At 35.0% G+C, this 26,661-nt stretch overlaps 1 protein-coding gene across 1 annotated transcript in view; it reads left to right on the top strand.

Moving 5' to 3' along the window:
* The first annotated feature begins 406 nt into the window (after window positions 1–406).
* The window catches only part of spata17 (spermatogenesis associated 17), a 45,710-nt gene continuing 19,455 nt past the window's right edge, over window positions 407–26,661 (top strand). The window contains exons 1-9 of the mRNA XM_073826454.1: window positions 407–474; window positions 671–760; window positions 3,610–3,691; window positions 4,576–4,626; window positions 10,336–10,439; window positions 15,428–15,551; window positions 18,233–18,418; window positions 22,318–22,466; window positions 26,487–26,622. Of these exons, the coding sequence (XP_073682555.1) occupies window positions 407–474; window positions 671–760; window positions 3,610–3,691; window positions 4,576–4,626; window positions 10,336–10,439; window positions 15,428–15,551; window positions 18,233–18,418; window positions 22,318–22,466; window positions 26,487–26,622 (990 nt within the window). The remainder of the gene's footprint in view (window positions 475–670; window positions 761–3,609; window positions 3,692–4,575; window positions 4,627–10,335; window positions 10,440–15,427; window positions 15,552–18,232; window positions 18,419–22,317; window positions 22,467–26,486; window positions 26,623–26,661) is intronic.

Genomic DNA, 26,661 nt, shown 5'->3' with positions numbered 1-26,661 from the left:
CATACAATATAATACATTTAAATACGGTTGGCATAAATTAACTTTTTGTAACGGGCCGTCTAATAGGAAATAACATAAAAACACCAATAAGTAAATACATGCAAACCTAAACGGTTCATAATATTGAAAATTCGTTTGTCATACTTTTAACGTTTAGATGTTTGAGATAAAACTGTGAACGTTCCGTAGCGGGATTTAAACTAAACTTAACTGTTGACAAGCAATTTTGCTTAACAACCTTAAACGAACTTATTTCAACATCACATCACCTCAAGACTCAAATAAGTTGCCGCTTTGAATGGACGCGTGACACTTCCTTCCCTGCGCGTGACTGACAAGCAGGCTTTCTAACCCGCTCGTGCACGGACTCTTCCGTTGTCATGGACACGAATAAACTTCCTGAAACATGGCGAGACTTGAGAAACTTTACAAGCAGGTTGATAACATAAAAGAGCAATATTTCATCCGCAACAGGTAATGCAAAAAAACAAATGATTGAGTTCGTTACATCTGAAGTTTTGTCGAAACCTTTGTCGATCCAAACGTTAAAACGTTTTCTCCCTATAGCTGTTTTTAGAAAAGAATAACAAAGACGCATACACTTAAAACCACTGATCTCTACGACATTAAGTATATGTAAGTGCATAAATCCGGTGAACTCATGTTACAGGATTGCGGAGGAAAACAGACAGAAAGAGAATGAAGCTGCAGTCATAATTCAGAGCTGGTTCAGGGGCTACCAGGTGAGAGCATACCTCAGGTAAGACAGCATTTGTGATTTATTATTTTATTTAATTTTTATCTCATTTTATCAATATGTGTTAATTATCAGTTTGTCAAGCTTCAGTATGTAAGTTACAGATAATTAACTCTTAAAGTGATAAAGTCTTAAAGTTGTTTGTTTGTTTCAGTTCAATCCCTAGGCTACCTAAGAGATAACCAATAATAATAATAAAAATAATAATTAGTTCTCTGCATTTAAATATGTAATTTATTTTATTTTTAAGTTGCTTTAAAATCTGAAGGCAGGTTTGCCAGGTTTTTTAGCAATAACTACAAGGTTGTTAATCAATGATAAAGTGGAGGTCAAAAGTTTAGATACACCTTGCTGAAGCTGCAAAATGTTAATTATTGTACCAAGAGGGATCATACAAAATGCATGTTATTTTTTATTTAGTACTGACCTGAATAAGATATTTCACTTAAAAGACGTTTGCATATAGTCCACAAGAGAAAATAATAGTTAAATGTATAAAAATGACCCTGTTCAAAAGTTGTACATACTGTACACTTGATTCTTAATACTGTGTTGTTACCTGATGATTTATCATGATAGTTGTTCATGAGTCCCTTGTTTGTCCTGAACAGTTAAACTGCCCACTGTTCTTCAAAAAAATCCTTCAGGTGACAGTTTTTTTGATCATTTTTGTGTATTTGAACCCTTTCCAAAAATTACTTTTTGGATTTTGAGATCCATCTTTTCACACTGTGAACTGAGGGACTCATATGCAACTATTACAAAAGGTTCAAACACTCACTGATGCTTTAGAAGGAAACACAATGCATTAAGGGGTGAAAACTTTTTTAATTTGAAGATCAGGGTAAATTTAACTTGTTTAAAATGTACACATTTTCATTCTGTTCAAAAGTTTACACCATTGGCTCTTAATGCATCGTTTTTCCTTCTGGAGCATCAGTAAGAGTTTGAACCTTCTGTAATAGTCTCTCAGTTGTCCTCAGTGTGAAAAGATTGATCTCAAAATCATACAGTCATTGTTGGAAAGGGTTTAAATACATAAAAATGCTGAAAAACCAAATAATTTGTGGGACCTGAAGGATTTATTCTAAGAAACAGCAGGCAGTTTAACTGTTCAGGACAAACAAGGGACTCATGAACAACTATCACTAAACCAAAAGAAAAACACAGCTGTTGATCATTCAGGTAGCAACGCAGTATTAAGAATCAAGAGTATCTAAACTTTTGAACAGGGTAATTTTTATAAATTCAGCAATTATTTTCTCTTGTGGACTATATGTAAACATCTTTTATGTGAAATATCTTATTCAGGTCAGTACTAAATAAAAAATAACATGCATTTTATATGATCCCTATTGTTTTGGTAAAATAATAAAAATTTATATACAAGGTATAGACCTTTTTCCTGAGTAAACGATGAGCGCCGCCATTACGAATTCTAACGTCAGATTGAATGCTTTTCTGTTCCGGTTTCCATAGGAACCCATTCAAATAGCTTCCATCTGTTTTTAATGTAGCTAACGTCCGCTGCTTCGTGTCATCTACACACTCATTAAAGTGAGGCACTGACAAATGACGGTCTTGCCAAATGATGGCGCTATGGAGCCATGTGCTTTTTAAAAACATTTTAATAGGTTTAACATTAGTTTATTAGCTCGGAATATACCCTAATTTGACTAGAAACAATGCAGACCGGAAATGCAAAGCATTCTTTCAGTTAAGAGTTGGACTTACTTCCGTGTTCAGGAAAAACGTCTATACAGTATGCAAACTTTTGACCTCAACTGTATATGCTATTTTGGAAGCCATCAGCCATTTAAATAATCACATTTAACAGTAGAATTTTTGGTGAAAAATTACTTTACCCATGATTCTGCAAACAAAACTTCAACATTCAGGGTATCAAAACAAACACCTTGTGCCAAAAGAACACTTATTTAAACAGTTTTATATTTTTCCATCATTTTTATTTTGATTATGTAATTTACAGCCATTAAGTGTCAGTTTTTAACTTTTTCTTTTCAAATACTTTTTGCTTCAAATCAATTTTGTAATGCTGCCTTCTGCTGGCAGGCAGAAGGGAAAAAGGGGACTTCAAGGAAGGACGTTTGATCTGTTGAAAGTACAGAACTAGAGTTTGCTGAGTGTTTCTTTTTAGTCATCTACATAAAACGCAACATTGATACAAGAATATGACATAGTTTTTACTTTTTTGCTTTAAATCAAAGTTTGTAATGTTGTTATTCACCTTGTTAATCTTGCTGAACACTTGCTGAACCAAGGCCACTAAAAAAGTTGCACTCTATAGGTGTGACATTTGTAGGATCCATATTGTATAGGGTAGACAGATGTGTTAATGAGGACAGGCGTATATTTCTATATTCTCAGCATACCTGTAAGTGGCTGTTGAAGCCTAAATCGAATGCATTTGGTCTTTAAATGCAAGAATTAGCCAGTGCACAGGGCGCTACAGTGTGTAACCTCAACATATTTCTGTGCAGTGAGCAGACAAACTCCCAGACAGTAGGTTAATTTAGATTACTTTAGTTAATTGATCAATGTGTTAAGTGGCTAATTAAGCGCAATCTAGGCTTCTTGAGTGCAGCTCCAGGGTTGCCACCGTCCCTATACGCATTGATTTTTTGGAGTTATAAATGGCCTTTTGGAAATTGATGGCCATGTTGAGTTCAGAGTTGCCATAGACATGCATTTAGAGGGTGGTTAATGATGAATGCAAATGTACAGTTGTCCAAGAAAGACCTACCGTGGGCATACTGGGGGAAAAAGGGGACTTCGAGGAAAGGGGTTTTGATTTAATCTGTTTGATGTAATCTGGCTGTTTTATTTTTCAGTCATCTGCATAAAAATGCAACGTTAATACAAAAAATATGGCGTGGATTTACTGCACGGAGGCTTTTCAGACAAAGGGTAAAGGTAAGTTGTGGAGACATGTAATATTGATTATATTATGATAACCCTCATTAACATTTAACAGTTAACAGGCATGCCATGACTTACATACATCTGACGTAAGTTTGTAATTTGACAATTCGTATTGATTTCCAATGGAATGCTTTTATCTCGTCCATATTTTAAAGGTGTTGACAAATTAGTACTAATGTTCTTATCTTAATTTCTTCATTTTCTAAAATGTTTTGTAAGAATAGATTTTACATTACATTTAATTTGTACAGGAAAAAATGTTGTTGTTTTCAGTTATGTTCAGTTATGACCTGCAGTTGGTTGCCTAATATTTTATGTCTTTCTAAAAGTTACAGTATTGTTTTAGATAAAAAAAAAAACATAGACTACCATTAAATCTTTTCTCTATTCTCTATTTAAAAAAAAAGAAAGGAAACTGCATGATGTTATGTTTTATTTCTTGTCACCTGTAATTGAAAATATGTACATCTTTCCTCTACTACCATGTAGAGAAGCAATATCAAGTATCTATTGTGTCCCCAGCGAGTGAATCGTTTGTGCCTTGTGTTTTGTGAATATTCCTGACTGTGTTTAGTCGGTCCATCCTCAGCAGCATTCCATTGATTATCAAACTCAGCGAAGAGCATTTTACCTTCATACATCTCCATTAGTTACCAGCGTGACTTCCATAGATTTTCCCAGCCATGTCTGCATTATGTATTAAGAACAGGCACTTCTCTTCGATACAAAGTATGACTTGCCACTCCACCCTCTTATCTGCTGCTGCGTCTCCATGACTTTTATGTATTATGTATAAAGAGGATTTTATTCCTTGCATGTTGGGAAAACATCAGAGGGCCCAGTCACAATGTAATGCTATCTCCCTCTCTTCACAGACAGCATATTTTATCATGAAGATGAATTTCTACAATAAGATGGCTGTCAAGGTAAATATTTCTCTTGCTGTTTAGTGAGTGAAAAGTCAGTGGGTCACACATTTGATTTGGATTAAATCTGTAAACAGATTTTACTGGTTTGAAATGTAAAGTAAACGTGGGGCATAAAAACAATATACCTACTGTAAATATATTCAATATTTTTTAAATACCTTTGGTATATATTTATTGACATCTCTGACATGTTTTCACGGCTATTATAAATATATAAAATATATAAATGTGATATATAAAGATACTTACTTGCATTAAATTGATCAAAAGTGACATTGAAGAACATTGTTAACTGTTTTATGTTACAAATTGATGCAATAGAAATTTCTATAAATCCAAAAATCCAAAAAAATATATCAAAGTTTCTAAAAAATAAATTAATAAATAATCAAACCAGCATATTATAGGGATTTCTGAAGGATCGTGTGGCACTGAAAAGTGGAGTAATGAGTAATAAATTGCATTTTAAAATGTATTCAAATACAAAACAGTTCTTTTAAATTGTAATATTATTTCTGCTTTTTTGATCAAATAATTGTAGACTTGGTGTGCATAAGACTTCATAAAAAAAAAATAATAATACATATATATATATATATATATATATATATATATATATATATATATATATATTATGCTATCATATTTTCTCATCTGTTATAAGGCCTACAAATAGTAAAAAGGTAGCCATATCAATCCAGCATGTTCTGTTTCACAGCCTATAAATCAAACACATTTATATTTGAGTGATATATTGGCACTTTTATAGAGCTATTGCTATGCATAGAAACTTTAGCTTTACAATTGTTTTTCCCTGAGGTGAAACTTTTAAAGAATTTTATAAGTCTTACAAAATTTCATAGCTTATTGAAGAATGTTGCATTTCTATGGAGGATTGCATATTTCTACTGTGATCATTGGACATCACAAGAAATGTGAACTGAGGAAGTGATTTATACGCAAATCTTTTGTGGTAAATCTAGGGCCCACCCTGTATTCTTCGCTCTCACTTCTGTTATGTGAGTCTAATTTGAAACATGAAGCTTGACCTCTTCTCAGGGGTCAGAGAATATGAGACTAAAGGTCCTGTCACCACTTAGACACAAACAGAAGCTGTTCAACAGGACAGACAGCTTTTATAGCCCTTGTAAAAGATAGAGTGCTATGTCCGGGAAGCACCGGTAATGTAAAATTCTGCAGAGGAAAAAAAGAAAGGGCGACTGTGAAAACAGTCACTGAAGGATATGTTTCAAGCACAGACTGGGTGTGTTGGATGGGAAAAAATGACTGTCAATTGTTCTTTTTGAGTTTGAAAAGCTTCATGGGAAAGTATGCATGATGTTTGCATAATGATCCTCATTTTATACAACTGTGGTCATAAGTTTACATACACCTTGCAGAAGTTACTTTCCCCCTCAGCTGGCTCTTAATGCATCTTTTGCAATAGTTGTGTATGAGTCCATTAATTGTCTACAGTGTTAAAAGATGGATCTCAAAATTATAGAAGAGTTCAAAGATGCAGAAGATGCTGGAAAACCAAAAAAACTGTGCAGGACCTGGAGTTTTTTTTTTTTGCACAGTTTAGTGCACAGTTTAGCTCAACACAAACAAGCAACTCAACAAAAAATATAAAAACAGTCATTGATAATCAAAGTAAAAACACACAGTATTGAAAATCAAGCGTATGTAAAATTTTAAACGGGGTCTTTTTGTTTTTGCCGTACATGTAAACATCTGTTATGTGAAATAACTTATACAAGGCACCAAATAAAAAACAAATGCAATCATGATCCCGCTTATTTTGTTAAAATTGTGACATACTGGATATTCTGCAAGTTGTATGTAAACTGACCACAACTGTATCACTGCAAAAAAAAATGCTTTTCTTTCTTAGGTTTTTTGTCTTGTTTCAAGCCAAAATATCTAAAAATTCTTAAATAGGATTTTTTAGACAAGTAAAAATTATTTTCTTGTTTTCAGAAAAAAACTAGTCAAAATTAAGCAAGTTTTTGCTTAGAACAAGCAAAATAATCTGCCAATGTGGTAAGCAAAAAAATCTTATTTCAAACAGAAAACAAGATTATTTTACCCCATTGGCAGATTATTTTGCTTGTTTCAAGCAAAAACGCACTTAATTTTGACTTGTTTTTTCTGAAAACAAGACAATAATTTTTTACTCGTCAAGAAAAACCTTCTTGATTTAAGAATTTTTAGATATTTTGGCTGGAAACAAGACAAAACATCTAAGTAAGAAAAGCATTTTTTTGCAGTGATATGGGCAATTCTACAGAATTGGTGCAAACTGCTCAAAAGTGTTCAAATCTTAGATGTTTACTAAGATCCTTCTATTATCTATAGAAACTCACAATAATATTTAAAATATCAGTAAGCTCAATATATATAAAATCATCGTTTATTGGGTACTTTCAATTGGGAGGTGGCTGTCCCGACCCAAACCCTAACCTCTAAATTTCTTACGAAAATGTATAAAATAATATTGAATTTTTTTGTTGGAAAAATCTGCGTGTGACATTAAGGAACGTCACTACCAAACTTTTTTTTCTGCAATTAAGCACACTTTTTTTGGGAGTTATTCCATAACATTTAGTTTTTATATGTGTACCACTGTTCAGAACTGTGCTGGGTAACCATGTACTGATTAGCATTTTTAAGCTAAGTTAAAAAGTATCTCAGTATAAATTGTCACTACCACAACATTTGGTGACATTTCAGTACCAAAACCGAAACATGTCATCATTGTTTCGATAGTGGCAAAAGGGAACACATAATCCTTCATCTGGGGAAAATAAACAAAATTTTAGTACAGTTAAGAAAATCTTTTGTAAAATTAAAATTCTGTAATGTGATGTGGTCGCTATCAAAGCATTTCGTCACTACCGAAAAATGGGATGTTTTGTCAACAATAAAGTATACCAAATTATCAACTAAGATGTTATTATAGTTTTTGGTTCAGTGTATATTTAAACTAATGAATCCTTAACTTTGAAGTCAGTATGATCAAGTTTTTGCCTTTTACAAAGAAAAATTTGATTCAAAATACAAATCTCATAAATTACACTCGAAATATTGTTAAAAATGTAATTGTTATTTATGTTTTTTTTTTATAAAATAGCAATATATATATATATATATATATATATATACACACACACACAATGTAGATGTAAGAAAAATCTTAATAGGTCAATATAACCAAAGACTATATGATGTGTTGACTTTATGAAATTAACAAGAATTTGCATATTCATATGTAGGATTATGCATTATTAAGTGTATTATGAATATGTCTTATGAATTATTATATTTATATCATTATTAATCTTTTTGAGAATATGTATTCAATGACCTTTTGAGACATGACATGAGACTGTATGCTGTTGCTATGTAGCTATGTTATTTTCGTACATTTTATCATATCTATCATTAACTCCGACAGACAGACCGATGTTCTTAGAACAAGAAGTACTTCTTAGTAAATGTGCCTTTTAAAGTTTGGGTTGGTGGACAAATATGCAAATTAATAACACTTTTGATCACGAGCTGAGACATGAGTATTGCGTTCTTAATCAAAATATAGAAATATTAACACACATTAATAATCATCTTGAAATATTAGAAGTTTGGTTATGTCTTATTGATTAAGCTACTCAATATAGTGCTGAATGCTTTATTCATCCTTCGAAGTATATTTTTCATCTGTATTTTTCCATCTATGTATGTGTGATGTCCGAAGCACAGTTCCGCAAAATGGTTATTCTTGGTACTTAATGAAGACAGTTTAGATGGACAATTAGATTAACATTAACACGTCTCAGTGTCTCAAGATATAAATTAAACTAAAAAGGAGAAATGAAACTGCACATCCACTCAACTGAGTTTATAATTACTAATCACGAGTTTATTCACAAGTTGATGTATTGATGTATTTTCAACTGACTTTGACCTTCAGACTTCCTGAGTTGTCTGGTTTTAGGGTATAAAAAGTCTTGCAATTGTATTTAGGACAGATCGGAGACTTCAGACTTCTCAACCTCCTTTACTCCGATCTCAACTTTCTTCTGGGTGCACCTGAAACGGTCTAATTTTCTATTAGACTTATTTTTCTCAGATTTGATAATATTAACTAAATTTGACTTTATTAATTGCAATTTGGCTTTTATGAAATTCTCAACTTTCGAGTAAATATTATTATTGCAATATTTCTTATAATTTCTGCATTTGTATACCTTCTCAAAGAAGTATACTATTATTGAACAGATTTGAATTGGCTTATTAATATAACATTGAAACTAATGTTTATTCCTGATCAATGGATTTATGGACTCTTAATTGTGTTAATCTTTCATTTATGACTATTGTTTGGATTGTGGTCTACATTGCCCTTCTGAAATATATGAATTTTATCTGAAGATTATTGAATAAATTGTATAATCATTTTAACCCCACCCGTCTGACTCCGAATCAATCATTTTCCGCATCACTATAGAATACTCAAGACATGTCACTCGTGTAGTTTTGAATGGGGAAAAATGCAATTCTCATTATGGCCGCGAAGCCCCGCCTTCTTAGTGAAAGAGCCAATAGTTGATTAGAAAAGTCAGCGCGTCACTGCAGCTGCCGTTAGAAGTCCCGGTTGCTATAGAAACAATCGGCGCTCTAAGACGTGCGCTCAGTACTGCGCATGCGCACTGGCTTATCTAGCCGGAAAAATAAGCGTTTTTTCACGCTATTGGAGCACAAGGAACCATATTTATGAGGCAGTTCTTGTTGGATTTCTTTGAAGATTTAAAATATGAAATTTAATCGTAAGCTTGGTGAACAGTTTTGGAGAATTTGATGTTTCCCCATTCAAACAGATAGGAGCCGCACTTGTATGCCCGAGAGCCGTTTCAAAGATGGCCGCCGAGTGACATGACTTGCCTTAAAGGGACTTTGATATAACCCTTCTAATAAAATTATTATTACTGTGTTTCAGTAGTGACAAATTTGGGGAGAGGACAAATTTTCATCTAATCAGATGCAAAACAAGGTCATTGCTCCTCCTAGCCCTTGTCCATTAAAGCTGAAAACAACAACCATTGAAGCTTCAGCATTGCACTTCTTTTTAGCCATTTCCTTTATTCTATAAAGTGTTTATCACGCTCTTTACTGAAAGCCAATGTGTTAGCCTTTTAATAGAAATCAGTGTTTACAAGCGAGGCCCGATTTGTATTAGATCTAATTGAGCAATATGCATCATTGATTTTACTAGTCTAAGAGGTCACAAACAACTCAGATTCCAAGCCTGCAATTACTTTATTTAAAATTATCTATTGACTACTGATCAATGGCAATTCTTGTTTTGTTTAGTTTTTGCCTTATTATTTTTTTCACCTGCTATTGTTTTAAGTACCTAATTAGCCTGAAGGACATCTGTCCTTTTTGTTTTGGGTCCTCAGTGGTGCTGTCATGGTGGCACTAACTATCACTCTCATTCTTCATGGAGTGACAATGACTGCAAGCTCTAAAGTGACAGGGGCTTCTTTAATTTGCTCTGACTTTGATTTGTCTTTTGCAAATTTAACTTCTTGCAATTCCAAATAAACCTCAATTTCCTACTCTTTATCTGCCATGCAGTGAAATAATCATGTAACAATAAGTGAGTAATAAGTGTAATTGTAATCAAAAATTACATTTCTTTTGCAGATACAGCAAAGATGGCGTGGCTATTATGTGAGGAAGTATGTACACAATTATTATGCACGCAAGAGATATTTGGAAGGATTGACAAGGAAGAATGAGCACATCAGGTGAAAAAAAATACATTTTCATATATATACTGCTCCAATTAAAGTCATATTTGTACAAAGTATCACATTAGACTAATTTTCGCAGATGACCATTATCTGAAATTCCTGCAAAGACAAAGGAATGTCATGCCTTTAACAGCATGTTTGAGACATATACATTAGCAGCATGTCATGCATAAATTGCCTCTGGTTACCTGAAAATGAATAACTTTATGAAATTCAAAATTAGCCTCTGATTTGCGTGTGCCCCTGCATTTATAAAAAAAAAAGTTCCTGCTTCAGGGGCTAAAGGAAGATGCCATCTTTTACGTTTGATAAAAACGAAGTCACTTTTTTTAATGTGACCAATATATTTTGTTAGAAAATATCTTAAGGGTCTAGCTAAAATTAAATGTAAATCTGTTAAGTGCTCCTTGGATCACTGACTCCCAACACCCCACCCCCTCCCTCCATCTCCCTGCTCCAGTCTCTCTTTAAGTGGGAATGTTCTCTTTTAATGGGGTTTTTCACCTATGAATCATGTTAACACATTGCATTTCTCCATAAAAACATTGAGCCATCAACTAGGACTGTATATTGTGAACTTTTTTTTCTCCCTCTCTCTCCTGTTTACCGTTTTGGGAGAGGCCAAAATTTAGCTGGAAACCTATATTTTTCAGTAGACCATAAAATAAAACATTGTTATCAGAGCTGGGTACTTACAAATTGTAGTCCGTTACTGATTCTGTTACTGCTTTTTGATTACTTTTAGACTACCTTTGACCTAACTCATTTATTACATTGATTTAAATAGGATAATTGTTTACCATATTGATATAAAAACACAAAGAGTAAGAAAATATATTGCAATTATTGTAATGGACAGCATGAAGTGGATTGAACATTACATTATGTCATTACACATGCAAATGTGGTACTTAATTATTCAAAATTTTTACTTTAAAATAAATATAATATGTATTTAAATTTTAAAATGAATATTATGTAATCATGTAGTCAATAAAAAGTAACTAGTCTATTACTTTTGAGTACTTTAAAATATAATTTGATCTACTTACAAGTACTTTTTGTTTTTTTGGAATCTAATTACGTAATCTAGATTACATGTAATCCGTTACTACCTACCTCTGACTGTTATTGTATCTATTAGCATTGTCAATTTCATTCAATTTTTAACTTAAAATCTTAGCAAAAAAAACATGGTTAAATCAATTCATCAGCCTATAATTTAAGTATTATTGATTGACAGCCCTAATATCTCAGTTTTTTTCTGTGTGAACTTTGTGTATAATGACTTAATTTCTATAGTAATTTATGATTTAGTTATTGGCTCACTTGATAATCTCAAAATCGCTCAAATATTGTCTAATCCATCTGCTTGGTTAGTATTAAACAGACAATTTGTGGTTTAAAAACATGGAAATAGAAAGTCTTTTCCCAGTGAGTTTTTGATATCTGTCCAGCTGTGTTTTACAAACAGCATCCCAATTTTTTAGTTGTCTGTCCCTTCTTTCTTCCTCTCTCTCTATCTGTCGGTAGATGCTGTCTGTTAGTGCATTAATTAGTTGTTTATGTAACGCTTCTGAGGTCATGATGAATCAGTCAAAGATGTGAAGTGAAAGATCACTGCTCTGATTCTGACAATCTGTTCCACGCTGGGCTCAGGATCACCCACTGACTGATTAGTCACCCCTCAAAGGTCTCGGTGCCAGGATTTTAATCCGTACAGCTCCGTCGGCTGAATAAATTATTCAAAATTTTCCTAATGGTTCCCATTTAGCACAAGCAGACCAGCCCGGCATGCCAATGATAGGAGGCCAGCGACTGCCCGTGTCAGGGTGGCCCCGCTCTTTCTCTCTCATCCTCTCTCCCTGCCAGCGGTGAAGGATCCCCCCTCCTTGTTCAAAACGATCTGTGTCGTTTCATTAGCTCTAGCCTGATGACAAGGCCCGCTATGTTCCAGTGTCCATCTTCATTCAGTTGTCCTTCTCTGCATACCTTAATGAAGTCAAGACCCGGGTTCACCGCAGCAATTCCACAGCAAGAGTTTGTGCAATGTAACAATTTATCACTTGTCAAGAAGACACTTAAAGTTCCAGCACTTAATAAGGGCTTCCTCTGGGCTTGAGTAATTAGAACTGAGCGGCTTGCATATTTACTAAATGTGGAGTGTCATTGCCACCATGGCCTATTGCCTGCATGAATTATTTCTCTATCTGTAATAAACAGCTGGGTAATTATTACTGCCATAATCAGATAAATTTCTCTCTGTAATGTTTGAGCATGGCAAATCTTTAACTCTTTGGAAGCACAGAGGGAATTTATGGACTCCCATTGCTCAGGCTACTTTTTCCGCTCTCGTGTCCCTTTCAAGGACATCTGTGAAACTCACTCCTTAACTGCAGGCCTTATTAATTTTTTTTTTCTTTATAAACATTTCAGAGTATTTAGGGCAGGTCTTTTATCAAAGCAAGACTCCAAAATACACAGGCCGCAGTATGCATATGCTTAATCACACAAATTACTGCATTCATTACAGAGAAGTACACTAAATGCCATTTTATGGGCAAATTGATCTTAATGTTTACCACCTTTAAAGCGTTTAAGTTCTCCTAATGAATCATATTCTGTTTATTTCAAAATTTCTCTTAAAAACAGCTTTTGTTGGTTATGACAAATGCCAAAAAGCACTCTTCATATGCAACACTGTCCGATGTATTAATTAATTATTTTTTCCTTCAGTGTGTCACTCTTTTAATATGTGACCCTGGACCACAAAACCAGTCTTAAATAGCTCGGGTATATTTATAGCCATAGCGAACAATACATTGTATGGGTCAAAATTATAGATTTTTCTTTTGATGCCAATAAGATATTAAGTAAAAATCATGTTCCATGAAGATATTTTGTGAATTTCCTACTGTGAATATATCAAAACTTAATTTTTGATTAGTAAAATGCATTGCTAAGAACTTCTTTTGGACAACTATTTTTATTTAGATTTTTTGCACGCTCAGATTACAGATTTTCAAATAGTTGTATCTCAGCCAAATATTGGTCTATCCTAACGAATTGAAAGTTTATTTATTCAACTTTCAGATTATGTATACATGTCAGTTTAAAAAAATGGTTTTGTGGTCCAGGGCCCCATATCACTGAGCACTATTTTTAGTTTTTTATTTTTAATTTTAGTTTTTATTTTATTTATTTATTTTATTTTATTTTATTTTTTTGCATTTTCTGTTTGTATATTAACTTTTTTGTTTTTGCTAATATCTTTTTTTTTTTTTTGCTAATGTTTCTATATATATTTTTTTTTTATTTTTTTTATTTTTATCAAGTTAGTTTATCAAGTTAAACTAAATAAAAGTAAGAAATGCTGCCTTGTTGCTGCAATTAAATAGTTAAGTATAAAAAACTGGTAACACTTTATAAGGTTCATTAGTTAACATTAGTTAACTACAGTAGTTAACATGAACTAAGAATGAACAATACTTCTACAGCATTTATTAATGTTTTACATTTATTATAACATTTATTAATTATTTAATTTCTGTTTATTTCAGCATTTACTAATGCATTATTAAAATCACGTTTGTTAACATTAGTTAATGCACTGTGAACTAACATGAACAATGAACGACTAATGACTAACATTAACAAAGAATAATAAATAGTGTAATACATATTTTTTTTATTGTTCATTCATGTTAGTTACATTAACTAATGTTAACAAATGACACCTTATTGTAAAGTGTTACCGTATTTAATATTATATGATAAATATTTTATACACTTACTTAGCTGTTTACTTAATATTTCTATATAGTTTATATTTTATGTTTTAAAGTTTTTATAACACTATTTTATTTTAGTTATATTAAGTTAAACTAAAAAGTGAAAAATGTGGCCTTGGCATCTAGCTGCAATTAAATAGGTAAATAATTTCAAGTAACAAAACAATATAATATTCATATATCAAACAATATACTATATATATGAACACACATATATTCATGCTATTACTTTTTTTAATATATATGTGTACATGCTGCAAAAAAGACAAAGGCTAACTAATACGCTGAATAGACTGAAGTCTGCTGTAAACGGCTTGTGTTTTTGACTGAATACTACATGCCTAGCTGTTGATAGGTAAGGGTGATTAGCACCTGGTGGATTCTACAGTAAGTGGATGCAATTCGGTGGGCGCAGGGTGCTTATAGCTGTGTGTTGTGTAAGGACACACAAAGGTCATCTGTGTTAGCTGCTCCCATGTCTCCCTACTGGCCCATCAACACTAATGAGGTTTATGTGTTACCCCAGCCTTCTCTTAGACACAGATCGAGATCCCCTTCCACGGTTACAAATCTATTTGGCTTTTGTCCACTACAGTGCAATTAATAATAAGCGGGAGATATAGGTTAGCAAAGGTCACACAGACAGTGTGATGCCACAAGAAAGAAGCTGAGGCTGGTCAGACAGTGTCGCAAACATTGGAACCTTAAACCACAACAGAAAACACACTCACAGCCCAGACTACTCTGCATACTTGATTTATTTAGCGATTTACTTTTACGGAGAGAGAAAAATGCATCATAGGAATAGTGAGGTGATTTTTAAAGGTCAGTGTATAGTGCAAAATAACTATGTAACAGGATGTATTTTGTGCATTTTATGTTCATTATTATTTTATTTTCTTTTATACTTACTCTAGCATAAATAAAAAACATAAATATACATGAACATGCATGCACATGCTCAGTAATTTTCATATAACAGAAATACAGTTTTGCAAAAGTCTGTCATGCATCAGTATGAAATAGCAAGAATTCAGATTGTCGTACTATTATTATGTCAGCAAAGCTGTTCTCTTGAACAGCCCACAAGAGTATTGAACATCGTCTGACGTCTTGGGACTCAGACAAGAGTTTACAGAAGTGTGAGTTGGAAAAACTGTGGGTTTATGTGTACTGTTCTCTGCTTCCCAGGAGGGACCTGGAGGAATTTGCAGAGCTCCAAAGGAGAGAGAGAGAACGGATCACTCTGGAAAAAGAGGAAAAAGAGAAAAACATCCAGGCTCAGAGACTCCACTTCCTCCTCAGCACTAAACAGGTCAGTGGTGAATCAATAAGATGCACGTGTACAGTACGTAAATCCAGCATAAATATATGTGCATTCATTTGAGGTCGCAAAATGAAAAGGAACTTTGTCGGTATGGAATATGAAGACCTGCGTTTATTTCTACATTGGGGCTCCTAACCGCTGCAATCATCTGCTGATATATATATTCTTTTCAGAAATCCCTCTGGCTATAATGTGTCTTGATAATTATGATGAAGTGCTCTGGCCGTTGTTGATTCAGCAGCAGTGCGGGGTGAGCAGATATTTCATTTTGTGGCCTCTCCTTCATGCTTTTATGGTCATCATAGCCTCCTGTGGCCATACCGCTCATGCCCATGTTTGTGCTCTGGTCACTGGATGCTTAGTGCCAGCCACACCACGAACAGGGCAAGAGGACATTACTGCCAGCTGCCTGCAGTCTGAGCAAGGAAACCAAGAAATAATACACATCAGCTAATGGCTAATGGACAACAGATGCGAGAGACCACATGCTAGTTAAAAGATGCTTTAGAGGGAGATAAGGAGAAAAAGAGGGGTGTGTGGGATGGGGATGCTGGGATTGACTAGTTTACCAGTTACTAGAATTTTTATTTTTTATTTTTTTATTTTTATTTTTTTTTTTTGTTACTGTGTACCTTACATTTTGTTTTGAGACTTTTCATTTTTTGTTTCCTTTTTTGTTCCTTTTTTATTTAGAAAAATTATTTTATAAAATTAAATTGATTATTTTTATTTTAAAAATTAATGCTGAATTTCAGCAGCCATAACTCCTCTCTCTTTACTGTCATGTGATCCTTCAGACATCATTTTAATATGCTGGTGCTTGGTGCTTAAGAAACATTTTTTTAATATCTGCAATGTTGTATGCAGGAGTTCTGCCTAATATATTTGTGGAAACTGATAATTTTTCAGGGTTCTTTAAAGAATAGAAAGTTCAAAGCAACAGAATTGATTTTAAATACATTTTTTTGTATAGAATAAAATTATTTAAAAGTCTTAACTGTCACTTTTGATTAATAAAAAAAAATCTTACTGACCACAAACATTATATTATATTATATTATATTATAATATAGGTAGATTTCACAACCCAGCCTCATGAAAATACGTGCCTCTATATTAATTTCTGCAACACCGTACTTACATACCTTACTGCATGTTTTGCGGCAGTTTCAAGTCGAAATGTCCAGAGAGTGGTGCTAAAACACACTTTAAATATGTGCCTGTAGCACGTTTTTATTTCATTGATACAGGCACGTATTGCTGCATTTTTATTATGCTTGAGGTACGTATTGGGGCTGTTCAGAACTCAAATATCAAGGTAGTGTTGCTAAAGGAAAATGCTGTAAGCTCTTCATCACTCAAGTGCAATGCTGTATCGGGTGAGCTACCGAGCAAACCTACTGAATTAGAAAACTTATGTATATGAAGCTGTGTATGTGACACTAACGTTTAAAAGTATCACTTTTCAAATCGAGCAGGATGTTAAAATTGTTTTGAAGTCGTAACATAATATTCTGCAAGTAACTGTGTAAAAATCTGTAAATCATACTTTGTGTGTTCATTTCAACTGGAAACTGCAGCAATTCGTACATATAGGTACGTTTTTTCAGATTTGCAGAAATGTATATAGAGGCACGTATTTCCAATGAGCCTATGTTGGGATTTCTGTATATGTAAAGGTTGAAAATATATATATTTCAACCTTTACATACAATACATCCAAAAGAGGACAATCATTTAAACCACAAAACTCAGACTTAAGTGCTTGTCAATGCAGGAAAGGTTTAACTCTCTTCTGAGTTTTCTGAATCCCCCCCCCCCCCCCTCCCTCCCTGCTTTTCTCATTCTCACTCTCTGTGTCTCTACGCTGGGCAACTTATGTTCCCACAGTCTGACCTTGTCTCCGTGAAATGGATGGGTCTCCCATGGTTCATCGTTAACCAGAGAAAATTCCGCTGGACAAAAGTGGCTGCGCTGACATAGATGTAGTTCCTCGGTACGAGGGTCAACATCATTGCTCTTTTCCTGTAAGTCCGAGGCAAGTTGGGAGTTTGTGGTGTACCCCCCACCATGTGACACCCAAAGCTACACTATCCAAATAGCATTACCAAAGTGCACTACCTGTAAAATTTATTAGTATATATAGCAATAAAGCTTAAAAAAGCTCCCGCTGCTAATTAAGCACATATGAGGAACCATCTGATTAGAGACTAATTATTCTAGCTATTATTCCTCAGGCCAAACCAAGAACCACCGAAGTGCTACGGTAAGATCAGACAGCTCATAGTTAGCTAGCAGACATTTACGCCAGCAGACATGACACATGCCAGAGTGATGGATGTGTGTCCATTCAGGGGAGGTGACAAGTATAATTGTTTTGCTGTGGTCGACCGAATAAAGTGGGTTCCTTTTCCTGAGAGCTAAATGTGTATTGCTGTAGGCTTTGCATGGATACCTATGATGAGAGGTACAATGGAAGCTGTTACCAGTCCATTGCTAGCAAATGAGTTATTAAAGAGGGCATGAGGATGCGTTTGGAGGTTTGCTCTGCAAGGTTTAAGGGCAATCATTTAAAGAAAGAGACTTTCTCTTCATTATGCCAACAGAAGCATAACATTGTTTTGTTCACCTTGCTCATCCAAACTGTTGTGTTTGTCTGCTTATCTTAGTGTCCAGGTGTTTTTAATTCACCGTTCAGAGTAGAACCTGATGAGATGGAGTTGAGACTGAGAAAAGTGAAGCCGTTTCTACTGCAATCAGCTCCTAAAGAGAGGAAGACCCCTATTTTAACTCCTGATCTCTCCAACCTGATGCCAAACCGGGAACGTCTACCACCCATTCACAAAAAGCCACAGGTGAGACATTGCCCAAGATTTACTTAAAAGAATGGCTCATGAAAAAATATCATGATTTACTCATCCAAAAATGTAAAACACTCTTTCTTCTGTGGAAAGCAAGAGTAGAGTTTCAGAAGAGATTAAAATTCACCAAATAGCAGTCCATATGACTTGTGTGCTTTATTCCAAGACTTCCAAGTCATACAGTACAAACAGACTAAAATTGTTGTTATTCGCTAAAAATCTTGACTTTCGTCCTTGCTTTTTTAATGAGTAGTGACGTTTTTTTTTTTGTGTGTGTGTTTGTTTTTTTGTTTTTTGAGTCAGATCTCTTCAGTGTATCACTTGATCCTGTTTACAAAACTGTTTTGAATGATTTGTTCATGAATCAAACTTAATTGATTCTCAAGCTCAATTCTCATAACTTCCTAAGACTTGGAATATAGTGGACAAGTTTCATGGACCACTTTTATGATACATTCATGGCACTTTTTTGTCTTGTTTGAAGCTTGATAGCTCCAGTGCCCTATAATCATAAGGACATTCCACAAAAATCCTTCTTAGGCACATGGGTTTAGATTAACATCAGTCAGTAAATAATGAAATTTTTTCTCCATAGTGAAAGTGGTCTTCAGTGGTGCCCAATAGGTAAAAGGTCCAAATTGTAGTTTCAGTGCAGCTTTAAAGAGCTCTACACGATCCCAGCCCGAGGAATAAGGATCTTATCTAGCAAAACTATCTGCCAGTTTCTTGCACTAGCTTGACCTCACACATTATGTAACCACGCATGTGGAAGTACCGACCCAGTGTTAACAAAGTGAACATGCCAAATCAAATGCCCTTTACAAAAAAAGGTAAAACAAAGATGTCGGACGATTTTGAACCGGAGTACACAGATGAAGAACTAACTGCACATGACCTTTCCAACGTGATTACGCAAGCCGTAAAGACATGCATGCACATTGCAGAACTAGTGCAAGACAAGCATATGTGATTAACAAGTATATACTTTTTTTTTTTTTTTTAGAAAATGACTGATCGTTTTGCTTGATAAGACTAGGTTCGTGTAGAGCGCTTTGAATCTGCATTAAAGCTGCAATTTGGATTTTTAACCTGTTGAGCACCATTAAGTCAACTATATAGAGAAAATCCTGGAATGTTTTCCTTAAAAACCTTCATTTCTTTTTGACTGATGAAAGAAAGACATCTTGGATGACATGGGGGTGGATAAATTATCCGGAAATTTTTATTCTGGAAGTGAACTAATCCTTTAAAGTTAAAATTAAGGTTGTTATAGGATCATTTATTTGTCTTTTAGCAAACTTACACTAAAACCTTAATTTATATTCATAAAAATTCTCACGACCCGTTACTGGGATATTTTATCAACTCAAAGCATTTGTTCCTCTAGACTGTAACAATGAAATGGGATCAAAAAGATGACAAATTGTGGTGACAATTAACAAAAGATATCCTGAGATAACTATGATTAAAGCCAGGATTTATTGCAATTGTGAGTTCATTTTGAAAAACTTGCCGTAAAAATGGAGTAATATCATTAAACATGGCTCCCTTCTCGCCTGGAAACCACCAAAGCATTTAGACAGCCAGATAGCCGGTGATAAGCACACCTGTCAACCCAAGCCCCTTTATTCCATGGATCCCATTAAGGGACTCTCAGCAAGGGAATACCGCAACATGTAAAGGTGCCCCGATAAAGAATATCTTTAAGTACTTCCAAATCTAGCATGTCATCTTGTCCAGCTGTGAGAGAGATTTGATGATACGTATTTGCCATTTGTGTTATTTACGGTCCATGACTTTTATGGTAACTGGTTCTTATTATTGGTTTCTATTAATGTAAAACATAAGTGAGCAGAAATGAAGCGTGAGTCATTTCTTTTTATTAGAGCCCGAGTTCTTCTCCCTGGGCTGGCTTTTCACTCCAGCTGGGCCCAGTTAGTGGGAATTCATTAAAAAAAACTGCCACATCTTTCACACAATGTGCAATAGATGAAGATGCATTATTTATCTACATTTTGCCCTTACAAAGACCCCAGAATAAGCACCCACCCTCCACCCTCCACCCTCAAACCCAATCTCTCTCTCCTCCCCTTCCCTCATGCCATCTCTCTCTCTCCCAATTATTTGTGGTCTGAGGTGGAGCATCTCTCCCTGTGTGATAAGCATCTGCGAGTGATAGATTGATTATGTGTATTGTTAGGGGAAGTAAGGGGATTGGTCAGTGCCAGGTGCTGATCTGGTCTTGATAGTATCAAGGGCAGAGAATGTTGCGCCAGCATGAATTAAAAGCAGCAATGTCTGAAGGTCACATTTAAACTAAGAGCAACCAAAACAATAAGTTATGCATCTGGAGCCATGCCGCAAGTGTGTTTGCGTTATATCAAAACAAGGAAACTTTCTGTTTGGCAACTAAACACATCTGAAAGCATATGTATTAATGTCAGGTATTACATTACAGGTATTACAAAATAACCCAGGTTTGTGGTAAACTACCATGGTACCTGTCCAAAATGAATGGCATTACCATGCAGGTACCACAGTATTGTTTGATTACCATATGATTACCATATGCCATGGTATTTCCATTTTCCGCGGTTAAGAAGTCAAGTCAGACTTTATTTATAGAGCATGTGCAAGCCTAAACTTTAAATCATAATTAAAATGTCATGTGACATTAAAGTGATAGTTCACCCAAAAATGAAAATTCTGCCATTAATTACTACCCTCATGTCGTTCCAAACCCGTAATAGCTTCGTTCATCTTCGGAACGCAAATTAAGATATTTTTGGATGAAATCCAAGAGCTTGTTGTTTTTCCGTGTCAGTTTTCATGATAGTAGCACGACGCATTCAAATAAAGTGTTTGACATTAATAAACAGTTTTTTTTAAACGCCTTTATAAGAGTAAAAATGTCCCTGAAAATAAATTACAGGGGAAAAATATTTTCTAATATAATATTTACTTATAAAAACTACTACTGGCTCTGCCTCTTCAGGGCCTTCACTATATGGTAATGCATAATGTGTCCCATGATTTGTTCCAGAGTTGTTTGATTTGGTTCATTCACAGTTGTTTTCCGGAATCTGTGCATGCTTTACACACAACCCATAAAGACATGTGACGTATGGATGTGAAGTGTAATGCAACGCATACGTTTCACTAAACTGAAACTAACCTGAGGAACAATCTGTGCTTCAGCGCTGATAGTGCAGAGCTGGCTCTGCCCGATCGCCACTTCATTCCACTTTGCACATATTTTTTCGTTGTGAAGAGTCGCATGATAACGTGCATCATCACTACAACACTGCCTTTATGGTTCTGGCTTTTGTTCACACAGCGCTCGTTCCCGTAATTTTCCAGAATCAGCGCGCATTGTGAAAGGGGCTTTACTAAAGCAACAGTTATGTAGCTTACTGCATTCGGTGTTTGAAAAAGAAAAAAACATTAATGATCATTCTGAAATATCCTGTTGAGTATCAGCAAACTAGGCTCTCTCTATGGCTCTGGGCTCGGCTAAAGCATACATGACCGTAGTTAACTGTGGTTGGCCTGGCTGTGCGTCACTCAGAAAACAACAGACCAATCAGAAGAGAGGCTCATGAATATTAATTAGATGGGCCAAAATCGACCTGTTTTTGACAGAGCTCCTAAAAAAGGAGCTGTAAAAATATATTGAGATGGATTTTGGCACTTATACCGCAAATATATATTCTTAAGGACATCAACAACTAAAATAAACCTGCAGAAATGTGTACAATATGGGACCTTTAATGTCTTAGATGAAAAGACTTAGGCTTTCGAGGGTCCAGCTGGCCGTCCACAGGGGCCTCATCAATAACGAGGCAGGCGGGACTGGGCAATAAAACATTTACCTTATCCCCCGTACCTGTCAGGGGCCCTTTCGCCCAGCTCTGGAGGTGCAGCAGCAGCGGCATCGGCCCCTGGAGCCAAGCCTGCGCGTGGCCACATCCATCACTGCCCTGGAGGAGGCCAGAGAGGAGCTCAAACGGCAGGAGTGGAGGACTCGCGTCATCGACCAGACGTAAGTTACACACACACAAGCGCTCGCATGTACACATCGCTGCACTAGAGATTGTGTGAAATGCATTTATGTATTGATTTGGAGCTGAATACAATCAATGAAACATATTCTGTAGCAGTACTTAATAATGAAGTGTGAATTCACTGTACAAGATCTCAATATGATCAAAAAGACATTTGGACATTTTTACAATTAATGTCAGAGGTGTCCTAAACAATACTGACTTTCGTTATATGAAAAAAAAAAACCTGTTCTTCATTCTTCAAAATGTTCATGTTTTGTATTCGGCAGAAAAAAGAAAGTCATGTAGGTTTGGAACAACATGAAGGTGAGTAAATAATGACAGAATTTTCATTTTTTTAATTAACTATGCCTTTAAGACAAATTTTAAAAGTGTGAATGGCACTACATAAGTGTCCAGATACTTTCTTATTGTGTACAGTACATTTACACTGCATTATCAAGTAGAGTTAGGGTTCATTTTAATTTTTTTGGTGAAATTAACTGTCTGAATGAATTTTGAGGACACTATAGATGTTAATATGAATGCAGAATTATATTTCTAAATGTAATAGTGCAAAAAATGTTGAGTGCTTGGTCTCTATGTGGCATTGCATTGATGCACATTAATCACACAACAAGAGAAGCCCCACACTTTATTTTCTCAAAGTTTGGAGCAGATGGTAAAATCTCAAGTGGGGTTAGTTGCTAAATAAGTTAACAAACAACCGCAACTCTGGCCAAATATACAGCTTTTTTTTTTACTATTAATAGCCCTACACTGTTTCATCATTGCTGAGACATTATTAGCTGGCTATATAATTATTGCAGTGGATTATCATAATATTTTTCACAACGTTGCTTGAACAGTGCCATCTCTGTTTTAAAACCCTTCCGTTTTATTTTAATTACAAGCTCAATGTGCAATGTTTTTTAATCATGTTTCATTTTTTTTTTCTTCTTGCTCCAACTTTAAACAGTAAATTAGCTAACCCCATTAACACAGAATACCCCAAACAGGCTGTAATAGGAGAGGCGGTTACTGTGTAAATCGTATTATACATGTGGTGTCTGCAGGGCATGGCGAAGCATGATTAGAGTCTTTTTGATCCAGGATCCCACTCTCGTTTCCCGCTAATTTCCTCCGGAATGTTTCAAAGAGCTACCGAAATGTTGCTACTCTCTTTTTTTTTCCCACCAGCAGCTTAATTTCAGTCCTAGTGATGTCTCCTCAGCCTCTGATGCAGATAATACTGGGATGGATTACCATTATTTAGAAAAACAAACAGCTCAATAGTAAAATAAACTAGCTGGCTTATAGTTTGAAAAGGAATTTAAGTACTTGGACTGTGAAGCGTTTACTGATTTTAAAAATATTATTTTTAAGAGTAACATTGAGAGCTACATTGTAAAATATTTTGCAAGGTAAACTAGTCATGTGATAAATAAAAATTAAACTTGTTTTATTAAAGTAAAAAAAATTATATATTTTTTATTTTTTAATTAAAATAAAGTTTAATAATATCTGAGGAATGTTGAATATCTTTCATTTATTTTGTTCTGTTTAAAGCTTGGCTTACAAATGTGCAAAGGGAAGACTGAATACAAACGTCTCTACATATTTCTTCCTTTCTCTGCCTCTTCTCTGTTCTTTTTCTCTACTTCCTCTTACACTCCCCCTTTTCCTGTTTTGGTGGCCTCCTAGGGTGTTGTCACTGGGCATTGGTCTGCACTGCCAAAAGATCCCCTGCGAGAAGTCAAACTTTCCTTAATGGCTTTCAATGAATAAAAACTACCCTATTAAAATGCAATTCAGTGGCAATGAAAGCAGTAAGTGAAACAGCCGGCAAGCAGCAGAAGCGTTGTGTATTCTGGGACATTGGGGCCACATTAATTTTTGCTCTGTGATGTCCGTCCCATGTGCACATTAGCATGGGTTGCACTGTAATCTGTCTTGTAGGGAGGCTGGTGTCTCTAGTGGATAAGGATGTCTGTGGGAGATTGGGCCATTATTTAAAGGGCCAGTGCGGTGTTTGATGTCACCCCCCCCCCCCCCCCCCCTTTTTTTTTTTTTTTTTGCCTTGTGCCATCAAAGCTTTACCAAGCATTATTGCTTCTGTGGTACTTGCGTGACAGAAGAGGCCCTCTAATAAATAATGATCTTGTTCAGGATGGTTCTTTAAGGAAATGACTAAAGAGACTGTCAGACAAACTCCAGTTCTGTCAGAAAGTTTCACTTTAGTTGGCCCAGCCAGTATTATTATCTTTCCCTAAACAGATGTTTCAAAAAGCATCAATGCAAAAATATGAGACAAAGTCTTGGAGCTAACGATCCCATCTGTTTTTTGTTTTATTTACTCTGAATGTGTGCCAGTTTTGCGCTGTATTTGTGCAACTTTTGCTGTTCCAGGTGGAGCGATTATGGTTACGTTTTCCATATTTGTCTGTTTTGATTTCATTAAAGAGGACAGGGCTTCACCTGTACTTCTGGTTTCATCATCATAAAAGGAATTGAACACACCAAGCATTGGGAATAAAAAAAACCTTTCTTTGCAGATTGTGTTCACAGAAAGTGCCAAGGTTGTTGGTTGTTTGTTTGTTTTGTGACAAGCCAAGCCAATGCCCAGCGGACGTTTACCCAGCCTCGCGCAGACACCTCTTGTACCGCACTGGATAAATCTTCCTCCAGGCAAAGTGTCTTGGGTACAATTTACAAAATCAACCTCGCTGTAATTAACATCTGGCATTTTTCCTAAGTAACCGCTATTTGCACTGAACGTGTGCCCAGCAAACACGCAGCATGTGCAGAAACAACCACAAGACATCACAACGATTAAGAAGCGATTTGGGTTTGGAAATGATCTGGACTAGAATGAAAAGTGCCTGTAAGGGAGGGATGAGGCGACGTGGTGATGTATAAGTAACATGTGCTGTGTTGTGAAAATAGCAGAGTGTTAGCCAAGACCAGAGGCCAGTAATTGGGCCAACACTGAGATTATGCTCTTCTTTTCCAAACATTAAAGGGATAGTTCACCCAAAAATGAAATTCTGTCATTAATTACTCACCGTCATGTCATTCCAAACCCGTAAGACTCTTCGTTCATCTTCAGAACACAAATTAAGATATTTTTGGTGAAATCTGAAGTCTGCCTTTTTGTTTTCTTTGCACACAAAAAGTATTTTCGTAGCTTCATAAAAGTTTAAACCACTGATGTCACATGAATTATTTTATCACTGTCCTTATTAGCTTTCCGGACCTTGAATATGTCAGTTGTGTTGCTGTCTATGCAGAGTCATAAAGATTTCATCAAAAAAATCTTAATTTGTTTTACAGGTTTGGAACGACATGAGGGTGAGTTTTCATTTTTGGGTGAAATATCCATTTAAGGATACAACTTATGTTGGGCCATTTTTCCCTATTTTTATATAAACTATTATGCAAAAGTTTGGGAGTTGGTAAGATTTTTTTTTTTGAAGAAAGTATTACTTTTATCCAGCAAAGTCACATAAAATTTATCAAAACATTTTAAATATTACAAAAGATTTCAAATTTAAATAAATGCTGTTCTTCTAAACTCTTTATTCATCAAAGAATGCTAAAAGAAATGTATCATAGTTTCCATATAAATATTAAACCTCACAAACATTTTCAACTGTGATGATAAATTTCTTGAGCAGCAAATCAACATATTAGAATGATCATGTGACACTGAAGACTGTAGTAATGGCTGCTAAAATTCAGTTTTGCCAATCACTAATGAATTACGCTTTAAAATATATTAAAATAGACTAAAGTTGTCTGAAATCACAAAAATATTTAACATTATTACTGATTTTATTGTATTTTTGCTTAAATAAATCCGGCCTTTGTAAGAATAAGACACTTCTTTCAAAAGAAAAAAAGAAAAAATCTTGCAGACCCCACACTTCTGAACAAAGATTTATTTTTTTCAATATTCCTTACGTGTTAGCTTACTGAGTATGTCTTAATTCCTATTTCTGTGTTTTCTTTTCACACAGTTTTCTTCCATTTTCAAACACAAGTCGAAATAAGCGGTACGAGAGCCTGATGCACACCTCCACCCCCTTTGAGCAGGTGCCATATGGGACCAAGCACTTCAGAGAGGAGCACAAGGAGTACCTCCAGGGGAAAAAGGTACACGTTTCGCTAGCATGCACATGTAGAACTGCCAAA

The sequence above is a fragment of the Garra rufa genome, chromosome 21 (assembly GCF_049309525.1).
Source record: "Garra rufa chromosome 21, GarRuf1.0, whole genome shotgun sequence".
In the NCBI taxonomy this organism is placed as follows: domain Eukaryota; kingdom Metazoa; phylum Chordata; class Actinopteri; order Cypriniformes; family Cyprinidae; genus Garra; species Garra rufa.
Note: the sequence above shows the minus strand (reverse complement) of the source record. Positions and strands in the feature narration are given on the sequence as shown.